Consider the following 17,015-nt stretch of genomic DNA (forward strand, 5'->3'; position numbering starts at 1 on the left):
AACATAAAGACCATATGCTATTCAGATGTTTAAAGTAAATTTGGCACAGGTGCTAACACTTTTTCCTAGGAATAAATGCCTTTGGTTCTCGCATTCAAAATTTCTCTATAAGAACCAAGAAGTCAAATGTTTCATTTTAAATGGTTAATTACTAAATTTTAAAAGATCATTAAAGCAACGTTGATGTGTGAACTATACAAGTCTATACAAGCAGTATAAATTTAACTAAAAAAGAAAATTCTTGCTGTTCACAACGGGATCTATGTATACTGGAAATGATGATTTTTGAACGTTAATTGTGTATAGTGATTTTCAAACTTCTTAGCACATTAGCAGCACCTGAGGCACTTTTTAAAAAATGCATTTCCCTGCTTGGGTACCACTCTCCACAAACTCAGATTTAATTAACAGGAGGTAGGGGCCAGGCCTTTGGTATGTGTTCTCAGGGGACTGTAATGTGCTGTTCAAGATGAGGAGCACTGATCTAGCGACTGAGATTTGGAATGCTCATCACATAGTCTGATATTGGTAAAAAATCACGTTTTGCTTTCCTTGAAATTACATCGTCTTCTGCCACAGGATATGCTCATGTCCTCTAATTGAACAGTATAGTTCAATGAAAAACCACCAAATAATACTGTACTTGGATAGCGACCATACTGCGAAGTTTGCGATTTCTCCCAGCGCTCTCACTGTTTTATGCTCAGGTAATTAACTGGCCATCAGCTGGAGGAGCCCGGCTCGCAGGCTCAGACCTGTTTTATTACTTCCAGTCCTGCTTGGTTCCTATCAGGAACAGTGTCACTGACCTTCCGAGTTATAATGAGAAACACTAACAAAGCGAAACAGATGATGATTGTGGTAGCCGCGGCCCTCACCTGGCCGGGATTTTGGAACTCTGTGGTGATAACTACATAAGGCATTACAGTGCCGGGTAGCCTAGTTAATGAAATGAGGGACAGAAACTGCCGCAATTATCCTATCATAATACAGCCGAGTGCTTAACACTGTTAAGTGATGAATTTTTAATGATCAGTTTAGAGTGCCTATCCACTTATCTATTTACTAACAAAGTACTAATGCATTCAAATTAAATACACATATTGATTTTCATCTTACATTTTGGTCATAATTCCTATAAATATTTGAGAAATATATGATAAATGGCTACGATAAATTACATATTTAACCATAAGAGTGATTCAACTAGGTTTCACTTACGCTTGAAAAGTAAGAAAAATAAAATTACAACTTGAAAAAAAGTCCTGTATTTCTGAGGAATTATGCTGCTAGAGACAATTTTTTGTCTTTGCAATGTCAACTCTCTCAGATAGTCTAGGAACTGTTCCTTAAATGATATCTACAGCCAAAGCCATGTTATGCAACATGTTCTGTTCTAACTGTTCTGTAATATCCCTAATGAACAATTTATATGTGCCTGTGTAAACCTTAAGTGTTCAGGGTGCCTAGAAAATTAAAAACCTTGATTATAGTTGAATTAGCTGAGATGATATGCCTTTTAAAATTGTGTTTATGCAATGTCAAACCAACCAACTAACTGAAACAATTTTGGGTGGGGGAGAAATCAGCTAAATGGCTGTGACCATTACCTATCACACTGTAGGTAGGTGAAGATGAATTAATAGAAGAAAAGCACTTAGCACAGCTCCCAGCACACAATAAATAGCAATAAGGTTATGTGTTACATCTCTGTTGTTGATGCTAATCATTCAAACATAAAACCTGAGTGTCCATAACTTAATTTTTGCTCCCCATAAACACACCCTCATTTTGGATTTCAAAATCATTTGGAACTATTTCATATCCAAGATGTCGGATTCTGAAACCTGCCTCTCCGAACACAACTATCTATTTTATAAGCCCTCCTGTTTCAATCCAATGGAAGGCATTTTTTATTCTTCACTGGTATTTGGTGTCTTAGCTATTCCATGTTCTCACATAATACTGCGAAAGCAAACCCCCTTCAGGAATTGTCTGCTCACTTTCTCCCTCTCTCTCCCTCTCCAGGATTCGGCCCCGTCAAGGAAAAGCTAGCACAGCACCCTCGGGGCTCTGTCCTTGCCTCATATAACTCATTCTGTTTTGTAACTCTCAGTGCCTGGGTACACGGACCCTTTACCTCATCCATTTCTGCTCCTAAGGCCCAGAGACTCATTGAAAAGGCAGAGCAATGAGGGCAACTGGTCACGCTCGAAGTCCATGTTAGTGACTCTGCTTAGTGCAGACTGCTAGCCACCAGTTATGTTTATTTGCTCATCTGTATCATTTTAACTGAAGCTTTTCCAAAAGTTTGGGATTCTTCTTTAGAAGCTAGAGATTAAGTCAATGCATAAAATCTGAACTCCCTCACTCTCTACCTTCCTATGTCTCTCTCTCAACAGATAGATGATAGATGAGAGAGAGAGAGGGAGTCTTCTTATGGACGCTTCCTTCCTCTTGTCTCAGAGGAAATAATATCTCCTTTCCTCTCATTATGGGCTAGAATTTACTCTTGTCCCCACAGCTGGATCTTTTCTGACTACCCTTTCAGCCACTTGTTTATTGACTATTACATTTATGTTTTATGCCTTTGACTTCTAGACTGTCCCCTTGAGCTTATAAAACTGTTCAATTTAGTCCTATCCCAAATCAAAATACATCTTCACACCATCCTACTACTCATTCAAACTAGGGACATATATTTTCTATTCCCTTCCCTGGTAACCTTATTGAAAGAATACTTTCTACATACTCCCTCAACTCCTCTTGACTTTCTAACTAGAATCTGGATCTTGCTCCAACTCTACAGTAACTTCTTTCTGAAAGGGCCCTATTGATTCTGAACTTCAATAGCCTTTCTTGAACATCTTTCTTTGAAAACATTTAACCCAATTCATCAGCTCCCCTTCTTGAAATTTTTTTCACCTTAGACTCCCATTGCATTGCTCTAGTTGTACCGACTAGATTACTCATTTTATGATTCTTATTGATGCCCCTTCATCTTCCTTTCCTTTGCTGGTTGTCAGATCTTAGTCAAGTTCTTAGTTCCACATCTGCAACATGAGTACAATATACAATTTACAACATTGTCTTCTAGAAATGTGCACTTAATAATTATCTTCTTTTGTCCCAAAATGTCGTCCTCCTAAAGGTCTCTCAGTAGCACTTTTCTCTTTCTATACACCTTTAAAAACATCTTTTGATCTGTTTATATTTAAGATACTCTAAAAAGATTCATTTACATTACTACATATTTTTCTTAATACAGCAGCATGCACAGGTTGCTGAAATGCCTCAATTCACCTATACAAGTGAAAACTGCTGGTGGCAACACTGGAACAGCAAAATTGCACAGACGACTAGCATTAAATAGAAATCAAGGTCACCTGGCACATCTGCAACAATCACTGCAACATTTGCATTATGTTTTAGCTCATGGGAATGTGTAAAAAAACTTTACCTTTATAAGCTCATTTGTCATATGCCTTTAATTGTCACTCTGAGTTTGACTTTTAATCTGTTTCTTTTCTTACTTCTTCCCTCTGCATTGCATGCTTTTTAAACTACTCACTAGATGTTTTCTGTAAAAAAAAAATCCTTCAGACTCTGCTCAGTGTGTTTAACACAGAACTGAGAATGTGCTACCCCTTCCGTATGTGCTTCTCTTTCAATGTCCTCTATTTCCTTCCAGGGCCGTAATATAAAACGATGAAAATTTCTTTCAGCACCTTTAATTTTTGTGGCCCATTTGATCATTTCCCAAATACTTCCAATTTTTTTCCAAAGCATTTTTGACTCTTTTCTGTGTTCTCTGTTATCATGGTCACTATCCAACTTTAGTCCTGTTATCTCTGTGTTAATGGAATCCTCTTGCTTTTAGAGTCTGCTGCTTCCAAAATTTATTCTATAAACCACAGCCAGGTTAATTTCTCTAAATCAAAGCTCCTCTAAAAATGTTAATCAGATGTTTAAAAACCTATTTGAAGGAATAAATTCCAGCTTCTTATTCTGGCACCAGGGACCTGGGGTCACCCAATGAGCTCCACTTTCCCTTTTAACTATTTTTCTGTACTTAAAGCTTTTAGCTTTTACTAGTAAATGTCTCACACTTTTCCACCTAGGTACATATGTTCAAATCCATTTGTCACTTGTATTTTCCTTTGTAAACTCCCCTTATATGTTCAAACCTGCTCTATTCTTAGGCCAGTACAAAGATTACATATTCCATGCAGCCTGCCCTTAGGATGACCCTCCGGCCTCCAATCTCGATGAAATCTTCCCCTTCTACCTTCTATAACATCTTGTCTCTGTCTCAAGGCACTTGCTGCAGCTTATTAAATCTTATATTTATGTCTATATACATTTTACCACTTCTGTAAGTATATTCAATATATTGGTTTAATGGTATTAGTCTATTACTAGATATTTATTGAATAAATAAAAATTTTAAATGAGCAATTTCATGGACAATAAAACAATCTATTTAAAAATTTAAAGTACCTACAAATTTATTTCTGAAACTGTAACAAAAATCTGTGCTTACATCTGCCAAATTCACTGATTCTAGGAATTTCAAAGGCCTTATTTTTAAAGGGGCTTGGGGGTTCAGTGTGATAGTACTTTAGAAGTAAAGATATAAAGCTTTGCAAAAATGTAGCATATTAGAGGACTCCAAAAAGGAAGCATTTGACAAAAAAAACCCTGAATCTTTTTACCAGAAGTTGGAAAATAAAAAAGTATGATAAAATACATTTGATTATTTAGTGATGCTAAAATATAATGCCTGCATTTTCGCCAAGAAGATAATGTATCTTACATTTCACACGGGGATAACCGCCATGTGTGTGCAAAGCAGGGGAACCATAAGGAAACTCTAAGAGGCAGCTAAACTTAGTTTTTAGGAGTATGGACTCAGTATCTAGATTGATGGGGTTCAAAACTCATCCCCACAGTGACTTTCAATAAGTCGCTTAAACTCTGTGCCTCAATTTCATCACCTACGAAATGGAGATATGTGTTAATGCATGCAACACTCTTAGAACAGTTCCAACACAAAGCAAGGACTACCCATTTTAAATACGGTTTTTACTAAAAAGGGAGAAAATATCTGCGCTTGCCAAGATTATAATCAGTTTTAATTTTATTTTTTCAGAATCCAATTAATTTTTAATAGAACTGTAATATTTTAGAGCTGCAGAACCCTACAGATTTGGTCAACCACATTTAGCTGCAATGTGTTTAAATGATTTGTCAAGGAGCCTAAGTAGTGAGTGGCTCAGTTTGAAAAAATAAAAACAAAAAAACATTTTCTCCCTCCCTCCCTCCTTTTTTCTTTCTTCCTTTCTCTGTCTCTCTCTTTCTCCCTCCCGCTGTCCCAGCATCCACCCTTCCCTTCCTCCCTTCCTCCCTTCCTCCCTTCCTTCCTCCCCTATCATCTACCAATCAGTAATCTCTCAGTTTATCCTTTTAACTTATACAGCAAAGAATTTGAAGTAGCTAATTAGAAATACGGTTTTCCTGATTTCCAGTTACAAATTTATGCACCATGTTTTCCTGTGAATTTTAGCACTGCTCTTCATAGCAATTTCTTTGAAAGTTACTGAAACATCATTTCTTCTATTTTTTTTTACTTTGTTCTATCAGGATTCTATTTCGTCTTACCTCGCAAATAACCAAGGTGTCTGGAGAAAAAAAATCTAAAGAAGATTTGAGAGGCTATAGCTCGGCTTTAAGCTGTTATTTGCACAGGTCAAATATCACAACATGTAGACTGTTAGCGTTTAGCTCTGCATTAATAACATTTCCTATATAGTATAAACGTCATAAAGAGAAATCATAAACATAAATATTTTATTACTTATACATATAGGAGGCATAAATAGCTAAAATATTCATATAATTTTGATTTTTAATATCATAGAACATAATTAATGACTTCATTTGGTTAAACATTTTGCAGGTTTAGAAACCAAAAGGAAATCAGATGCTGTGAGCCTCTCTCCTTCCTTCCTTAATCTGTCCATTACACCCAAATATAGAAAGCAGAGGAGAGAGGAAAGAAGCAAAGACAGAACAATTGTTTTATTAGAGTAATGAATAACCAATTGTTGAATGTGATTAAAGGTTTTCACTGAGAAAAAGCGGAAAGTTTGGTGGACTATTGCACACCATGAGACTCACTGGAAGATATGTTTGGGTGAGACGATGCAGCTTTCTATAGAAAAGAAGCTGTTATTGTAAGAGCTTATGGTGGCTTAAGCTCTAAGCAAGAAAGTTGACACAAATCCTGTGGAATCTGTGGGACACAAACAGTTTCAAAGCTATTTCAAAGGATGAGCAAAAATTTAAAGTTTTGCTTGGTATGGGCAAAAGGCTTATTTTTCTGCCAAAGAACTGATTTACCAACAAGTATTGGAATCAAATACCTTGTATGTGCTTAAAGATCTGTATTCCCCAAAGTGGAGTAGTTATGTTGTTTTCTTAATTCTTTTTAATAATCCTCACAAACTGATCAAACCCCTTAGCTTCCAAGGGGATGCACAGTCGTGGCTGATCTACAAGTTTTAATTTACCCTTTTACTTTCATTGCATCAGAGTAGTCAAAACAACCAATGAGGCCAGCTGAAATCAGACATTTTAAAAAATTTTACATAACATGATAAAATTATTCAGTATATTAATGTGCTATTTACTTCATCACCTTGAACACTTTCTAGACTACCCTTGTTTTGTTCTCAACAGATCGCTAAGAGAGTCGTGCAAACTATCCCCTAAACAATTAGAAATTAATATAATATAAACATGCTATTTTTCCCCAAAGAATATAAATTCACTGCTTCCGTCTGAGGTGGGATCTTTTTCTCTCAAAATCAGCATATATTAGAGTTTAACATGAGTAGGTGAGACTGTGGGACAGCCCCACAGTCCAAAGCTCACCTATTTCTATCGAAGTCTTTGTTCTGTTCCCAACCCTGACCTCCCCCTGCACTGCTGCTGGAGCATCTCCTACCATAGAGAAGCGCCTCACAGGCTTTGAGAGAATTTATCTCTGCTTTTGCCTTCCAATTTAAAAGTATATTTTCACTGGATTGAGAAAAACCTAAGAGAGAATATCTGAGTTAAAAATTAAGAACTCCATTACTAGTTGCTATTACATAATAAGAAACATTGCTTTATATTTTATAACATTTTACAGAATAAAATAAGTGGTTTCCACTTATTACACTTACTAGAGGAACTATAAATTGTAGAGGCTACATTGGCCGATGGTAACGGTATTAAATTTCATACTGTCTGATTGCATAATTCTAAAGAGACCACGTTACATACAAAAACTGTAGATAAAAAGACATAATTGGCAAAAATAAAGTATAAACAAACTCTTAATTGACTTTAGACTGAAAAATAGAGAAAAAAACTAAGTAAGTAATTGAGATATTAGCAGCTATTAAATTTTTTATTTGTGAAAAAAAGGCACAGGAAAATACCCATGATATATCAATTTCTAAATTGTGGAGAAACTTATCTGGAAATAAATATACCCAAATATTAAAAGAAGTGGCTCATCTGTTTCATTATGCTTTAGGTACTTGTCACATTTATTTTGCAATACACATATGTTACATCAGAAATAAATTTAAAATAACTCCTTTCAAATATATTTCTCAGTCAGTATTTTATAGCACTTCGTGAGTTAAGCAAGGAAGCAAAAATAATTTTCCATTTAATAGTTGAGAAGACTGGGTAATTTTCCAGTTGGAGGAGCCTGAAATAAAACCCAGATTCTCTGAAGCCGGCTTCCATACTTCTTCAATAATATCATGCTATAAAGATACTGGAAATAGATATGTGGAATTTCTATGAGTTTTTCACAATAAAGGCACAATAGTTGTAATCTAAGCTGTTATTAATGTTATTTATTTGATCTTCTTTATAAATTCCTAATTCTTTGAAAGAAAAATAAATGTATGAGATCAGACAAATGTTACTAAAAAGGGATATCAAAGTAAGTAAAATGTGTCAGAAATAAAAATGCATAATTACACCTATGTTTGATTTATTATAGCAAGAATTAGAAGAAATTATAAAACTCTTTTGCTTCAGGAAGATACTGAACATGGTACTCTAAGCAAAAATGAAAGACATTATATTAAGATTAATAACAACTAAATGCAAAAGAGTCTATAAAATAAGAAACAAAGGGTAAAAAAGAAAAATAGACTTGATAAATAACTTGTAGGTTTCTAATAAAGGTATCTATTTTAATAATTAAAAAATTAAAGTAGAAAGTAATATCTTTATAACAAGGGAGGGTTACTTACAGGGCATAATTAAATATGTGTTTGTTTTTTATTGATTTTAGAGAGAAGAAGGGAGAGGGAGAGAGAGAGAAACATCAGTGATGAGAGAAAGTCATTGATCTGCTGCCTCCTGCATGACCCCTGCTGAGGATCGAGCCCAAAACCTATGCATGTGCCCTGCCTGGGATCGAACTGTGACATCCTGGTTCATGGGTCGACACTCAACCACTGAGCCATGCCTGCTGGGCCAGGGCATAATTAAAAAACAAAAGCAATAAATAAGATTAGAAGTGAGTTCTTTTCCAGAAGCCCACACAACGCTAGCAATTGACATAGTTTAACTCCTGTGTATCCACCATCTGACCACATATGCTGGTCTATTTCTCTCATGCAGCATATATATGGCCCATCCCAGAGAGTGAGCAACTTTAGAGCAGAGAATGACTTTTGTAACTTTGTATGTGCAGAACCTAGCATAGTACACAATGTGTATTTGCTTATGGAACCCAACTCATTCCAATAGCTTGAACCAAATCAACTCAAAAGTTATATGTATTAGAAAAAATGCACTTCCTAAACTAATTAAGTGATTTGGGAGATTATCTGCACTACTAGATAATTTGTTACTTGTTGCTATTCCATTAGGTATCTATATGCATACTCATATAAGGCTAACTTGTTAAAACTCAGCCATTTCCCAGGCAGTATCCTCCAAGTCAAAGCTCACAAATTAAAAACATTATAGTCAGGTAAATAAATCAATATGTGGAGTCGATTAGTTGCAATAAGCATACTTCTCTCACCATTGGTTGGGAAATAGGTACAAAGAAGAATTTTTCTAAGTATAAGAATGATGAAAAATGGCTACTGATCCTCAGAGTCAGGAACACACAATAAAGAAGGAGCTGTGGGGATTGTGCTAAACTTTCATGCTACTTCTATATGAGCAGCTTCTGCTCAACTCCACCTGATGGTACCTATTAGGAACAGTGGAGCATAATCTTCTGACTTCTCAAGAATAGCTGATCTTCTGACTTTTCAAGAATAGCTGGAAATCTAGATTTTTATTTAAAACATCTCATTTTTTAAATGATGGTACTTCTATATGAGCAGCTTCTGCTCAACTCCACCTGATGGTACCTATTAGGAACAGTGGAGCATAATCTTCTGACTTCTCAAGAATAGCAAGATCTTCTGACTTCTCAAGAATAGCTGGAAATCTAGATTTTTATTTAAAACATCTCATTTTTTAAATGATGGTAATTTTAAAAGTTTAAAACACTATGTAGGCCAAGTAAAATTCACCCACACAGCGTATTTGACATGCACACTCCTGGTTTATGACCTCTAGTTTAACAATTTGATTACTCTATTGTTGCACATACAACTGACATATCCCAGAAGAGGCCTATAATTTGACTACTAAAAGAGTAAGGAGACTTTACTGATTAAAGAAGACTAAATACCAGGGATTAAGTGTGTTATTAATCCATTCTCAAAACTTTACAAGTATCAAGTATTTCACAAACTTCATTATCAAAGTGAAAATATCAAAGTCCAGAGGTTGACAATAGAATAGTAATGATAACAATTATAAACTTTAAATGTGGTATAACTAAGGTTAGGTCACAAGTTCAAATAGGTTCTCTATGTATATAGAGGTCTGATTGTATTTCTAAGTGATGACTAAATTAGCAAATTATAGCCACTAGGAAGTTCTGTCTTAACTGACATTTTAAATGAAACATTCCACTGAGAAAACTAAAATTTCAACCTCATTTTAATCACTTTAGCTATTCAGAATTCTGTTAATCAAGTAGAAAAAAAAATGTCTTCAACACCTAGAATGATTAATGTGTTTGTATAAATGTGAGAAAAATGATCACATCTTCAAGTAAAAGATTATAAGTACAAAGAAAGTTCACATGATAGCTACGCTGATGAAAATTACCTACGGGCTGTTACAACACAACCCATGAATTAATTAACCTTTTGCCATAAATATCTAGAAACGTCAGCAAAGATAGGTTTCTCTTTTTCTCTTGCTCCAGCTCCCTCAGCAATTTAGGAAGTGAAATACTGTGCAGTTACTGAGGGACACAAATAAAATATACTTAGATTTTCATCAACTCTCCCTGTCACTACAACAAAGCCACATAAATATAACAAGTTGGCTGTTTCATCTTATGTTTTAGTTAATAAAAGATGAGAGATAATGTCCGATTTCTATGTAGATCTTTACTTTCACGAACGAGACCAGTAAATTACTATGAATGCCGGCTACCACTTAATTATCTACCTTTTCACTCTGAGAAAATAAAGTTAGGTTCTGGACAGGATGGCGGTGTAGGTAAGCACTGTACTTGGAACCTCCCACAACCACACCAAAATTACAACTAAATTATAGAACAGCCATCACTCATAACTGCCTGAAATCTAGGTGAACAGAAGTCCTTCAACTGAGTATATACAGAAGCCCCATCAAGACTGGTAGGATGGGAGGAGTCACAGAGTGGGCTGGTTCCACACACACATGTGGCAGCTGAAAATCAAGGGAGATATCTCGGCTACAGAAGTACCCTGTAAGGACTGAGGGGTCTCAGCCCCACGTCAGAATTCTCAGCCCAGGGTTCCAGGGCTGGGAAGAAAAGTTCCCATAACTTTTAACTGTAAAAATTAGCAGGGATCGTGGCTGAATGAGAGGGCAGTGGAGGCCCAGCATTTTCTCTTAAAGGGCCCATACACAGACTTACTCAGATTCACTAAGACTCACTCACTCTGAGCTCCAGGCCTGGGGTAGCAGCTTGAAAGTCACCAGAGAAATAAGGGGAGGAACTGAACTGTCTGGCTTCTGGGCGAAGGCTGGAGGGGCAGCTTTCTCCCAGACAGAAGTGCCGGCACAGGCCACTGTTCCTTTGCTGAGCCCTGTCCCCGCAGAGCCAGCAGGTGGGTCTCATATCCGAGTCTCCATCAAGCTGGTTAACATTGTTTGTCCCATCCTGATGACTCTCTGAGACTCCACCCGGCCCAAGTTTTGGGCCCTTCCAAGCCATTTACAGTTGCTTTTTAATACAAATCACCTCTCTTGCCTCGTGATTCAGAATTCCCTAAAATCACTCAAACAAGGAGCAGCCGGACTCTGTATGCTTTGTATCTCTTGCTAAGCGATCCCAGGCCTGGCACTACCAGGGGCTGGCCCTGGTTCCCAGCATGGCCTCTCCTGGGCACCTCCAAGCACAGCACAAGTAGAAGCCATTTATTCACGGATGGCTGTTAAGCTCGTGCCAGGTAGCCCCAGGCAGGGCACAGGTGGTGCTGGTCCTGCACCTCCTTTGATAGATGGCTGGATAAAGAAGACGTGGTACATATATACTGTGGAATACTACTTAGCCATAAGATGAAATACTGCCATTTGTGACAACATGGATGGACCTTGAGAATAGTACGGCAATTGAAACAAGTCAGTCAGAGAAAGACAAATACCATATGATTTCACTTATAGGCGAAATCTAAAGAATAAATTAACAAAAAAACAGAATGAAAACAGACACACAGAAACAGAGAACGGACTGATGGTTGCCAGAGTGGAAGGGTACTGAGGGACTGAGTGATAAAGGTGAAGGGACTGAGAAGTACAGATGGATAGTTACAAAACAGTCATTGGGATGTAAAGTACAGCATAGGGAACATAGTCAATAATATTGTAATAACTTTGTATGGTGCCAGATGGGTACTAGAAATACGAAGGGGAATACTTTTGTAAAGTGTATAATTGTCTAACCAATATGCTTGAAACTAATACAAAATAATATTGAATGTAAACTGTAATTGGAAAAACATTTTAAAATAAAACAAAACTATGTAAATAAATTTTAAAGCTCAGAAAAAAATACAATAAAATAAAAACCTGGAAAAAAAAAGTTAAATAAAGCATGGCTTTTGCCAATGTTTAAAAAAACAAGTACAACACACATTCTTTAAGACTTCATTTTCAAATGAATAAACACATTATCTATATTTGAGTGTATTTTTCAAGTATGTTGATAATTTTCACTTTGGATCTGAAGTTGAAAATCAGCTAACACTAAATGTTACCATGATGTGGGAAAATAGAATTTCTAATAAACAATGGTAATATAAGCTACTGTACTTCCTGAAGTTGTTAAAGGCAAGGATCAATAAGACTTGGTGAACGTGAAGATTACAGCAAGATTTCAGGACTATTAAATCACACTTTAAATACTGACATCATAATTTCACATCCCTTATGCAATTGATTGTAGCCACATTTTTTCCCCTCTTTGATGTAGTACTACCTCCTTTAGAGGCTTAACAACCCCAATATTTAATTGTTAAATAACAAAACTATTAGAGCTGTTCCCTTCCATTAGTGGTTTGTTAGAGTTAGTTTTAGTTAACTAATTATATAATTAATCTTGCCAAAGGATAAGTCATTCTTTCATTAGATTAGGAAACATTCTTCTTTAGATATGGACTACATATATTGTTTTAGAACTTCAGGATATTTCTTCATTATTCCAAGGAAATGATGATTTGCCAAATTAATCTTTAAAGAGCTAAACTCATGAATTCCCTCCACAAAATATTATTCAGAAAATCAATTTTCGGTTGCAGGTAAGAGGTACACAATAATATGCTAAAGTAAAAGGCGATAAGTTTATGTTAATAAAGTGCATAATGCTTATTTAGGCAACTAAAGATGCATATGATATTTCTCATTTCTTATTAAGGGCAAACATTTTATGAATAGATATTTCAGATTAAGTAGCTATTTTCAATAACTTCAAGCAAACAATAAACCCTTCATAATTTTTAATATATTAAAATTTTATACAAGGATCTTTCTCTTTTATCTGTCAGGAAGATAGTTCTTTAAGATTGGTAAATTTAGAATATTTATCAAAACATTTTTGGTTATTTCAATTTTGAGTACACTTCTACTATAACACATATACATTTAGATAAGAAATATATCTTCCTAAATTGGCAAGGCTAGCACACACCTGTCAGATAGAAAACCTACAATACATATAGTTTGAATATAAGAATACGCAGATTTAAAAGAAATCTGGCACTTCTGCCAATACTTAAATTTGCCTGTGCTAATTTAAACTAGATATAATATAGCCATTGATTCTTAGATGATCATGTAAAAGGTGGTAACACATGTGTATATGAATAAAAAGTGTATGACTCTTAAAGACAAAAATGAGAATACAATTTATAATACTTCTTAATTATTTTAGGAATACACATGCTATCCTGTGGAAGATAGGATCTACATACCTGACAGGTAATGTTCTGTCTCCTTTCCTCCTATCCATTTCTCTTGGGGGAACAGGATACCAACGAAAATTCAGTTTCCAGTTAAAACCCCCATAAGTCATGTCTGACCCAGCCATGTATTCAAAAGTATCATCACTAATCACATCAATAATGGGGCACACAACTGTTTTCCTGCAGAAAAAGTAAAACCAGTTTTCATATCAATGTAAATGCTACATTTGTTTTTTCAAACTCAATATAGCTGACATGTTGAAATTTGATTATTTTGTGACATTAATATGCTTTTCTTTTTCTTTTATCTTTTTAATCTATGGAATTATTTCCTCTCGCCACATCTTCCTGACAGTCAACTTTATGCTACTATGTATAATCTAATCAAATGCAGTAACTGATCTTCAAGCTGGTTTTCAAATGCATTCTAAGTACTAACTCAGCAGGATGAACATGGTCCATTATTCATAAAACCTCCACCCACAGTATGCTTAGTAGAGTTGCTTTGATATTATGCATCATTTTAACTATTTCTTTTATAGAAAAGTAATTGCATACAGGGAATGGAGACTGGATGATTGCAAATTAGATCTGGTAGTTCAAATCTCAGAGGGGTTAGGGAAGATTGAAGAGATAGTTCTAAGAAAATCTTCATGGAGAAAATACCTATTACAAAAAACAAACAACAAAAATAAACAAACAGAAATAACAATAAAAATAGTGATCATCAGTATAAGTAAATGTTTCCTATGAAGGATATCAGGGTCATCCTGAGTGAACTGTCCTAGACTTAAGAATTTATAGTAAAATCTACATATTTTAAGATAGAGAAAGATAATCACCTTTCAGTTTCTGGTGTTTTTACCCTGACTCATCTTTTCTTAAAGTAAGAGGGACAGCCAGGAGATTTGAACTACTTGATGGTGGCTTTTTAAGGAAAGGCATTTTTTACCATGAGAGATAATTAGGTAATCTCTTAATCCATGTTGTGCTCTCTCCAGTCTCCCCTGCTCCTGGGTTATGCTTTATTATGGGATGACCTTGTGTCATCTCCACAATAAATGTGTAGGTCTACCCAAGTTTGCCTTGGTTGTAGCCAGTTCTGAACAGCAGAGCTTATTTGTCCTATTTGGTACGTGTGGAAAGCAAAGACATGTTGTCCATCATTTATTCTGGTTTTGTCATATGGTATCACCAGTATTTATTTTCAATTGGGTTTTATATTCCACACAGTTAATTAAAGCATAGAGTTCTCTGAAATCAATAGAATTCATCTACTCTTGGAAAAACTTCTTGGTAACACTGGTCCCTACAAAATCAATCTCTTTCTTTCTTCATTAAATTTAATAATTTAATTTGTAGGGAGATGAAATTAGATCTAATAACTTTTAACAGGATTTTATTATCTAGTTATGGCAACTTTAGAACTTACAAGTAGGACAAGACATTAGAGTTCATTACATACAAATATAATTTAAATATGTTGTTAGATTAAAAAGTAAATGATCTATGCATGACCTTGCTGAAACAATATTATATTAAAAACTCACTAAGTTGAATATGAAACACATGTTTTAAAAAGCAGCATAATGTATGAAATGTTGCCAGGAAATGCATTTAAGATGTCCCAAGTTCATTTCACTTTGCCAGTCTTACCCTCCTGTGGGTACTGTAAAATACACAGAGTGGGAAAATGTTATTAGCTGTGTACTACACTCAGTTGACTAAAAGGTTCCCACTGCTTTATTCAACTGCTATGGTTCATTTTACTGACAACCTCCATCCATCTTCGTGGCAAGTACCAAATCTTGCCATTTACGTGATATAGCAGGACTAACTCACACTACACAGCCGGTCTTGGATGCTTAATTAAAAACTTCAATTCTAGAAAGGCCTTTCTGCTGTAGGTGAAATGACTTTGCAAGCAGGGTGTTATGCAATGCTATGTTTTTATATCAGACAGTATTCAACACAGTTGTCTTCCTTAAGTGCTTGGAAATTACACTCATTCATCAGCAATGTTTATGAATATCTCCAAAAAAAGCTCAGACCTCATAACCTCATCATTAGAGAGAATTGCAGGTATCCACGAGGGTTCTTAATTTCTATAAAGCATTATTCAGTCTTTCAGATTTCACCATTTTTATGTACAAAGTGGCAATATTGTTTAATAATTAAACATTCTTTAGAGCTGTGCTCTCTCTTTCTTTTTTAAAGTCATGATTGGAATGTGGGATTATGTGTGTTTATGTTTAAAAGCCTCAAGATGGATCTTAACTAGACTTTGAATAGGGGCACTGACCTAGCAGAAAGAAGACTGGCCTGGGACTGGGGAGAACTGAGCCGCTCCCATCACTTCCAATAAGCGGGGCCAGCTGCTTAACTTAGGCGTCCCTCCCTATGACTGGGAACAGGTCCGAGCATCCACATTACTACCTCCCAGAGTGCTCGCCAGGCTACAGTGAGGTGCTTTGAAAATGTATTTTACAAAATCGTACTATTTCAAATAAGACTCATGTCCTTCACCTAAAAAATGAATATCCAACCCATGTTTACTGTCTGAATTGTTTGACTGTTCGTTAACTGAATATTTGTGCTCATCACTAATAAGCGAAAGCCTTTATTCAGAGAGGAAGGGGGGGATGGCTTTTTCAAAAGCTAGGAAAGAAAGCTGGAAGGAGCCGCCTGGAAGAGGAGCTCTGATGGGGAGCAGCGGGGCCCGGCGGCGGGGTCCTACCTGTCCTCCTTGATGCGGGCCAGCAGCGGCTCGAGCCAGCCGGCGGTGCACTCGCAGTGCGCGTCCAGGAACGTGATGACCTGTCCTCGCGAAGCGGCCGCTCCTCGGAGGCGGGCTCGGATCAGCCCCGAGCGCTCTTCCATTCGGATAATTTTTACTGGCACTTCTAAATTTTTCACATAGTTCTCTAATGTCAACTTGAGAAAATCTGTAATGTGCAATAAGAATTCATAAGGGAGCGTTGAAACTGTTTTAAGACACAGCGGAGATACTACTGCCCAGATGAAAATTCAACACACAGAAATGGTGGCAAACTCCTGTCCACATTTTTTGCGGTAGGTGACATAAAGGTATAGAGATTTCATGAGTATAGTAATGCACAGTTCATTATAACCTGTCACTTGGCTGACAAGGATAAGAATGAATAGGAAGTGAATATATCAGACTGTAATTGAGAAACTGAGCCACACTGGCAAATGCACGCTCCTTAATTATATGTTATTTTGCATTTACCCGAACTAAAAGAAAGAAAAAAGAGACAAGTATACATACAGTTATCTAAATGTTCAATCATATGAGCAGTTGAGCTGGGAGAAAAAAGAAACCCCTCAAAAATTTTGGCTGATTTCCTGGGTTAGTAAGAACCAAATGGAATCATGAGAGAAACTGTAATAATTAGT

The 17,015-nt window shown here is 36.0% G+C and overlaps 1 protein-coding gene across 2 annotated transcripts in view; it reads right to left on the reverse strand.

Moving 5' to 3' along the window:
• The window catches only part of GALNT13 (polypeptide N-acetylgalactosaminyltransferase 13), a 417,254-nt gene that overhangs the window by 155,156 nt on the left and 245,083 nt on the right, over positions 1-17,015 (reverse strand). For both annotated transcript variants that reach the window (XM_087819844.1, XM_087819845.1), the window contains exons 6-7: positions 16,336-16,543; positions 13,608-13,778 (exon numbers count right to left, since the gene is read on the reverse strand). In XM_087819844.1, the coding sequence (XP_087675970.1) occupies positions 13,608-13,778; positions 16,336-16,543 (379 nt within the window). The remainder of the gene's footprint in view (positions 1-13,607; positions 13,779-16,335; positions 16,544-17,015) is intronic.

Source organism: Miniopterus natalensis, chromosome 8 (assembly GCF_054644295.1).
Source record: "Miniopterus natalensis isolate mMinNat1 chromosome 8, mMinNat1.hap1, whole genome shotgun sequence".
Taxonomy (NCBI): domain Eukaryota; kingdom Metazoa; phylum Chordata; class Mammalia; order Chiroptera; family Miniopteridae; genus Miniopterus; species Miniopterus natalensis.